This window comes from Arachis duranensis, chromosome 10 (assembly GCF_000817695.3).
Source record: "Arachis duranensis cultivar V14167 chromosome 10, aradu.V14167.gnm2.J7QH, whole genome shotgun sequence".
NCBI classification, from domain to species: Eukaryota; Viridiplantae; Streptophyta; class Magnoliopsida; order Fabales; family Fabaceae; genus Arachis; species Arachis duranensis.
This window is the reverse complement of record NC_029781.3, coordinates 94,336,664-94,345,404: the sequence shown is the minus strand read 5'-3', so window position 1 is coordinate 94,345,404 and position 8,741 is coordinate 94,336,664. Positions and strand designations below refer to the sequence as shown.

At 35.9% G+C, this 8,741-nt stretch overlaps 1 protein-coding gene across 1 annotated transcript; it reads left to right on the top strand.

Moving 5' to 3' along the window:
• Positions 1–908: 908 nt before the first annotated feature.
• Positions 909–2,202, top strand: LOC107470911 (uncharacterized). The gene is made up of 3 exons (XM_016090322.1): positions 909–1,011; positions 1,082–1,181; positions 1,311–2,202. Exons 1-3 carry the CDS (start codon positions 909–911, stop codon positions 2,200–2,202), a joined length of 1,095 nt encoding a protein of 364 aa, XP_015945808.1.
• The last annotated feature ends 6,539 nt before the right edge of the window (positions 2,203–8,741 follow it).

The window sequence follows — 8,741 nt, the reverse complement described above, 5'->3', positions numbered from 1 at the left end:
GAGGACATTGTACAGCATAGGTTTTATGTAGTAGCTATGGAGATTAGGACTCGTATGTACATTCTGCGTGATCATCCTTTCCATCACCCGATTGACACTCCACAGTTTAACCCCGACATGCCCTATGAGTTCCCACTGCAGTGGCTCCACCTGGATGCTCCATTTCACCCGTTTCATAATGGGCCGGTGCCTCACTAGCATCCCGATCAGCCTGCGGATCAGGCGGACCCTGAGCCTGAGCCCATGGAGCATTTTCCAGAGCCTGTACCGGAGGAGGACATCCCCGTGGAGCAGATCTCAGTATCTTCATCCGAGCCATCTTCTGAGGAGCCGCTCACCGCCTCTATTAGTGGACCGGCGAGTGCTGATCAGACTAGTAGCACGAGTGCCAGTGCCCCTCCCGAGATTATAGAGATTTCTGATGACGAAGACGAGGATCCTGAGGAGTGTTCTAATGTGGTTATGATCTCCTCTGACGATGACAGCTGAGTCCTGGGAGTTGCGGTTGTGCCTTTTGATAGTTTTTTTTTTTTTTGTGTTAGCCTAGCCTTTGTGTTAATCTCTCACTTTTGGTCAGACTCACTGAGAGAGTAGGGTGTACATAGTGGACTAGGCTAGTTCGGGTGCCAGTTTAGGGGTTTTCTATATGGACCAGGGCCCGGAGTGTTGGGTTGTACATAGTAGTATTTCTGAAGGGTTGTATGCTAACTCAGGATATATATATATATATACATGTACGACAGTACCTGTATGCTTATGCTTGTGTATGTTTAATTAGTTGTCCTTGCAAGTTTTCTTATAAAAATTTATCCAAAACTCGATAGTACGCTAACCCGATTACAGGCTTAATAATACATAGTAAAGGTTTCATGTAAACAAGTTGGTGACACTTGATTTCTGGTATGATCATGACTTACTGGGAATTGGGTTGTTACAACTTGGTATCAGAGCAGTTCGTTCCTATTAAAGCCTGGGGATATGGACTGAATCATGCTTCATTGCATTCTCTGAGTTGTGTCTCATGCACATAGGATATCGTTGTGATATGAATTGCATGATTGTCACTGTGTTTCCATTTTAGAGACTATTCACACTTTGCCTGAAATGTTAAGACTGATCACCTTAATATTACATGTTGGGTGTGCACAGAATCTTGATGGCTGCACGGGGATGAGGACGTGGTAGGCGGGTTGCACGGGGACGAGGACGTGGTAGGCGTGGTGCAAACCATGCAGAGGAACTGACGAGGGGTGCAGATGCTTTTATAGCTGCAATGAACACCATGGCTGAGGCTGTGCGTGAAACCGCAGTTTCAAGGGGACGCTTGTTGCAACTGAAGCTGACAATTGGTTCCGTGGTATTGAGAAGTCATTACGAGCGCAATATGTACCAGAAAGACAGTACGTGGAATTTGCAACCTATATGCTGGAGGGAGAAGCTGAACACTGGTGGCATAGAGTGCAACGCTTGTTAAGGCAGGTGGTGGAAGAGATTGAATGGGATACTTTTAAGGAGAAATTTTACAAAAAGTACTTCCCTAGAACTGTTCGTGATGCTAAAGAAACGGAACTGATGCAGTTGACACAGGGGAATATGTCAGTAGCAGAATATACTCAGAAATTTGAGAATTTGTGCCGATTCTCTAAGATCTGTCAGGGAAACCCAGATGATTTTGAGGAATGGAAGTGTTTGAAGTACGAAGGAGGACTCTGCGAAGAACTAATGCACTCGTTGGTACCACTGCAAATACAAAATTTCGCAGAACTTGTCAATAGGAGTCAGTTGGTGGAAGACTGTACCAAGAAGGTGGTGGCAGCAAAGATGAGTCGTCAAGAATTACCTCCAAAAAACTTTAATCGGTATATAGCCCCTCAGGGAAGGAAATTTAAAATGAATAGGACACTTTCTTTTGGGAATCAGCAAGTTAGTAATCTTCCTGCTCGTGACAATATCGATAGGCAAGGACAAGATACTGGAAAGCGACCACAGCCAGCACTAACAAACCTTATTTGTAATCAGTGTGGGAAGAACCATGGTAGGAATCTATGTCGATTGGGTTCGAGCGTTTGTTATTTTTGTGGTATGCCTGGACATATAGCGAGGAATTGTGAGAAGAAGATTGCTCAAGATTCAGCTAAATCTCAGCAGCCAGGAAGAGTATTTACAATGATGACTGAAGATGCTCGTACTCGAACTCCCTGACCCAAGGTCAGTATTGTGTTAAGACTCGCTCCTTAACTGCACTTTATGTTTCTGGTGCGTCACAATCTTGTATTTCTTTAACTGCTATACGTAAGTTGAGACGAGATGAGGACACACAACATACCTGAGGACTAGAAAATAAAATAAGAACTGTTTACTCGCACCTGCTTACAGGTAAAGGAAATGTTGAGGGCAAAATTTCCTTTTAGGATGCAAATTTTTGTTTATAGCAATTTTCGAGGACGAAAATTTTTGTAAGGTGGGTAGGATATAACATCTCGGATTTTTTTTGAAAATTTAGTAATTAGTTATTTATAAGTTATTATATTATATTGAGATTTTGTTTTTAAGAAATCTATTATTTTTTAACAAAGATAATTAAATAAAATTTTATGATTATTGAAGTTTAATTTAAATATAACTTATTTTATTAGTTTGAACTATTTATTAAAAACTATTTGTTGGAATTTTTCTCAGAATTCCTTAACCCAACAGATCATCCATGTTAAATCATTAAGAAGGGAAATATTAAATGCGGAAGCGTACCTGAATTCATAAACATGAATCATACGATCGGAAGAATTTGAATCTTGTGGTTCTTTCGATCTTCCTCAACCAAAGCCTTCTGTATTCCTAGGTGGCTAAACTGCAACTCTTTTGATGGGAAAAGAGTAACAAAGGCGGCTTTGGTATATTGGGACCGAAACCCTGAATGTCTATTTATATTTGAGCATGGCACCCATTAAACCCTTAAGCCCAAATATAATAGTATCTAAAGCCTAAAAGATAATATATTTAAAATCCAAAAGATAATTATCTAAGGAACAAAAGATAATATCCAGTTTTATTCTCATTTAATTCCAAATTAAAAGTAACAATGACTTATCCAATTAGCATTTATAACAATAAATGAGATGATCATTATATAAGTCATTTAATTTGAAATAGCATCATTTGTGATTATAATTGATATATGTATTGCCTACAAATAAGTTAGGAAATTAAATAATTTCCTAACAATCTCCCACTTGGGCTATACATATATTCTTTCTTGACATAATCACACTTTATAAACTTTATGCGCGCATCTGAATGCTATTTCTTTCATTACTTTAACAATCTGGTCCGTCTCATACATTAGATATGGAACTACCGCAACTTTTATCACATTAAATGCTGTGACTAAACCACACCAATCACCATCCTAATATACTTAACGACATAGATCAAATTTGGATGAGTAATATGGAAATTACATGCCAAGTGATCTCATGCATGTCTATTTCCAGCTGGTCCAACTTTATTGAGATCAAACACAATACAAATATTACAAAATGAACATTTCATATAACATGAAATAAACCATCAACTTAATTCTGCAGAAAAATAATTCAATATCTGTCATAGGACATATGGCATAAAATAAACTCCCACTAAACCAAGGCATCACAAATATTGACACCCATCCGAGCAATGTGCTCATGAAAGACTTTAGGAGTCAATCCCTTGGTTATTGAGTCTCCTAGCATATACTCTGTTCCTATATGTCCTATGGAAATATGTTTTTCTTAAACTTTCTCCTTGACAACTAAGAACTTGATGTCTGTATGCTTTGATTTTGTCAAGCTCTTATTGTTGTTGGAGTATAATACTGCTGACTTATTGTCACAAAATATCTTTAATGGCCTTTCAATGTCATCTACTATATGAATCTCAATGACAAAGTTTCGTAACCATATGCCATGAAATCGGAATCAGAGTACCTAATGATCTCCAAATTTTTTGATCTCCGATAAATAAGCATGTAATCCTTTGTTCTCTTTAGATAACGCATTATGCGTTTAACAGCTATCCAATGATCCATATCCGGATTGCTCAAGTATCTACCTAACACTCCTACTATAAATGATATATCAGGATGTATGTAGACTTGAGCATACATTAAATTCCCTAGTGCTAATGCATAAGGTTTATCATGCATTGCTGTCCTCTCAATATCATTTTCAGGGCATTGTTTGAGACTGAACTTGTCTCCTTTAGTTACGGGTGTGTCCATTGGTCTACAAATTTCCATGCCATATCTACTTAAAATCTTTTCGATATAGTTCTTTTGTGATAATCCAAGAATACCTTGAGAGCAATCTCTTAGTATCTCGATTCTTAATACAAAAGAGGCATCACCAAAATCTTTCATTTCGAATTTGTCCGATAGCAATTTCTTAGTTTCATGCAACAAGCCTATATCGTTACTTGCAAGTAGAATGTCATCAACATATAAGACCAAAAGGATATATTTACTCCCACTGAACTTGCGGTATACACATTCATCTATAATATTTACCTCAAAATCATATGAGGTAATGACTTGATTAAACTTGTGATACCATTTAACAGGAAACTTGTTTGAGACCATAGATGGATTTTCTCCTTTCTCTATTGGATCTCCTTAATGACACTTCTTGAGGTTGTTGAGCTTGTTGTATGGATTGGGATTGAGGAGGATTCTCATTATTTTCCTGTACTGTAGCAGCATCTTGAGCAACAACGATATTCTCATTATTTTCTTGTACTGTAACTGGATCTACAATAGGATTCTTATTGTGCTCTTGTATTATAACTGTGTCTTGAACAATAATAGATACAAAGACCTAATCATTGTCAGTTACAGAATCCTCATCAAAAGCAACATTTCTAATATCTCCTTCCCCCCAAACTCAACATCCTCAAGAAATCTCGCATTTCCTGTTTCAAAATAGACCTTGATGCAGGATTGTAAAACTTGTACCCCCGTGAGCACTCAGCGTAACCAACAAAGTAGCAACTAATTGTCCTTGAGTCCAATTTTCTTTCATGCGGCCTACAAGGTCGCGCCTCAGCTGGACATCCCCAAATATGCAGATGCTTTATACTGGGCCTTTTTCCAGTCCAAATTTCATATGGAGTTTTGTTAACTGCTTTGCTTGGCACCCTATTAAGGATGTACACTGCGGTCTTTAATGCTTCTCTCCAGAGTGATTCAGGCAAGGAAGAATGACTAATCATACTTCTCACCATGTCCTTAAGAGTTCGGTTCCTTCGCTCTGCAACACCATTCATGCTAGGTTTGCCTGGCATGGTGTATTGCGGAACAATACCACACTCCTCTAGGAAAAGAGCAAAAGGCCCGGGACGTTGCTCACCTAAGCCGTCATATCTTCCGTAGTATTCACCACCACGATCAGATTTGACAGCTTTAATTTTCTTTCCAAGTTGAAGTTCAACTTCAGCTTTGAAAGACTTGAAAACATCCAAGGCTTGAGACTTTTCATGAATTAAATATAGGTACCCGTAACGAGAGTAATCATCTATGAACGTAATAAAGTACCGTTTTCCATTCCAAGAGACAGTAGGGAATGGGCCACATATATCGGTATGTATCAGTTCTAAGACATCTTTAGCTCTCTCGGCACCTAATTTCCTTTCGTTTGTCCTTTTCCCCTTTATGCACTCAATGCAGACTTCAAAGTCTGCCAAATTTAGGGTCCAAGAATTTCATCCGACACGAGCCTCTGAATTTTCTGTTTAGAGATGTGGCCTAGGCGTTTGTGCCATAATGATGTCGAATTCTCATTCAGTTTTTGTTTTGTACCCATTTGCAGTATTTCATTATTATAGGAATTTAATTTAAGCCTATATAGATTATCCACCAAATGACCAAAGCAAATATTATTCGAATTATAAAAGAGACTGACTTTATTGTCTCCGAATGAACAAAAATAACCTGATTTGTCCAAACGAGAAACAGAAACCAAATTTCGTCTAAATGATGGTACATAAAATGTCTCTAATAAATCCAAGTAAAATTCACTCGTGGAACATAATCTAAAGGTTCCTATAGCTTCGACTGCAACTATATTGCTGTCTGCCACGTAGATGTATCTTTCAGCATCACTTGGCGGTCGACTCCACATGCAACCCTGCATAATGACACTTACATGAGTAGTAGCAGCAGAATCTACCCACCAAGTATCAACAGGTGCATAACTTAAACTAGTCTCAGAACAAACGAAAGTGAGAATTATACCCTTCTTCACACGCCAAGTGGCATATTTGGTACAATCCTTCGTCATGTGTCCTACCTTCTTACAGAAGAAATAGGTTGGAACTTGATCCTGTTTCTTAGCCTTTTTTCTGCTGAGAAGGCGCATCCGTAGTAGTATCACGCTTTCTTTTATACTGAGAAGATAAAGCCATATGAGCACTGAATTTCTTAGTAAAGAATTTCTCAACATCCTTTAGAAACTGTTTGGCATTTTTATCCTCAGTAATTGAGCCCCGAAACGCCTCAGGAATTGAGTGTTTCATGATCATAATGCTCATTCGATTGGATCTTTCCCACTTCTCTATTTTAACCTCATTGAGGTTTTCCGGAGTGGAAGTGGGTTTCTCATTTCAAAGAGCTATATCTAGATCCATACAACCGAGGACAATCTCCACGGTATCCTTCCAAACTTTAAAGTTTGAACCATTCAGCATAGGAATACTGCTAATTTGTGCAGAAACATTGGTAGCTAAAGCCATAGTTTTTTGATTAGAACAAAAAGAACATGCAGTAAACATTAGTTAAATAATGGGAGAAAATCCATATTGAGATATCTAGAACAACATTAATTTTCAATCTTTGGATAGAAAAATTAACTGTAAGTGATACTCTCATCGCAGTAATCAAATATTGTCAAAATTCCTGTCACACATTAAGCCTTTCTTTGGACCGACTTAATGCGCACATGGAAACTTAAACTTTGCAACCTATTTATTACCGCATATATTTTTCTATTAATTGGCTAAAAAATAACCTTCTTTTGGGCCGATTATTGACCGCATAATTAATAAAAAAATAAACAAAAGTGTGCAATGCTTATTATTTGGCCAAATAATAAACTTCCTTTGGGCCGATTATTATCCGCATAAATAATAAGAATTACTTTATTCTTAGTTACCCAAATATTTATTTACCATTAATACGTGCATGTAATTCGGCCAAATATAGGCATTCCTTTGGGCCGACCAATATTCGCATGAATTACATATCACCATATTTCTTATATTTTGAATAAATCAATTTTCACAAAAGAGGCTACTTTGGCAGCATAATGTTCAATCAATTTATTCTAAAACCAAATCTTTATAAAACATGTGGGTATAATAATCCAAATTGTTACTAATTTCCTTATGTAACAATTAAACAAAATATTTAAATTCCAAAAGGAATTAAATCTTAATGGTATCTTTTCATACCTTAAAGAATGAATTCATATAGAATGGTATAAAATAAACAAACGAAGAACCTTTCTTTTTTTTTTCTTTTTTTTTTATTTAAAAAAATCAGATTCACAGATTAAACCATAGTGCATACAAAAACTTTATACTAAAATATGCTAATTCTCTTGATGTGCAGTGTCCAAAATAAAAAATTATTTAAATTCTTTTAATTTTACCCATTAACGACTCCAATAGTTGGGATCAAGACACAGACAAAAAAATGGTACGTCCATATATAAAAGAATGTAACATTTTTTTAAATATACCTTTTATATTCTTTATGTGCTCTTTATGTACTATTTGTGTACTCTTTATATGCAATTTTTATGTACTATTTTAGTTTTATTAACATATACTAAGCAATCCAAAAGTAGCATATATTTGAATGTAAATTCACAATCTCAGGTTAAGATTCAAATTAAAATAAAATAAAATAAATTTTCTTAATGATTTAATCATAGACGGCTCTGATACTACTTGTTGAAATTTTTTCTTAGAATTCCTTAACCCAACAGATCATCTATGTTAAATCATTAAGAAGGGAAATACTAAATGCGGAAGCATACCTGAATTCATAAACATGAATCATACGATCGGAAAAATTTAGATCTTGTGGTTCTTTCGATCTTCCTCAACCAAAGCCTTCTGTATTCCTAGGTGGCTGAACTGTAACTCCTTTGATGGAGAAAGAGCAACAAAGGCGGCTTTAGTATATCGGGGATCGAAACCTTGAAAGTCTATTTATATTTGAGCATGGCACCCATTAAACCCTTAAGCCCAAATATAATAGTATCTAAAACCCAAAAGATAATATATTTAAAATCCAAAAGATAATTATCTAAGGAACAAAAGATAATATCCGGTTTTATTCTCATTTAATTCCAAATTAAAAGTAACAATGACTTATCCAATTAGCATTTATAACAATAAATGAGATCATCATTATATAAGTCATTTAATTTAAAATAGCATCATTTGTGATTATAATTGATATATATATTGCCCACAAATAAGTTAAGAAATTAAATAATTTCCTAACACTATTTTGATAGGCAAAAATTAAGTTAATCTTTTATAGTTATTATTATTATTATTATTATTCCTTTGGCCGAAGCCTTAAGGAAACCTAAGGAAAGATAAGGAAAGCCAAATTTAGCTATTATATATATAAATATGACACATGTATCTTAATAATCATATAATTTCATTACCCTTTTCTTTCTGAGAGAGAAACACCG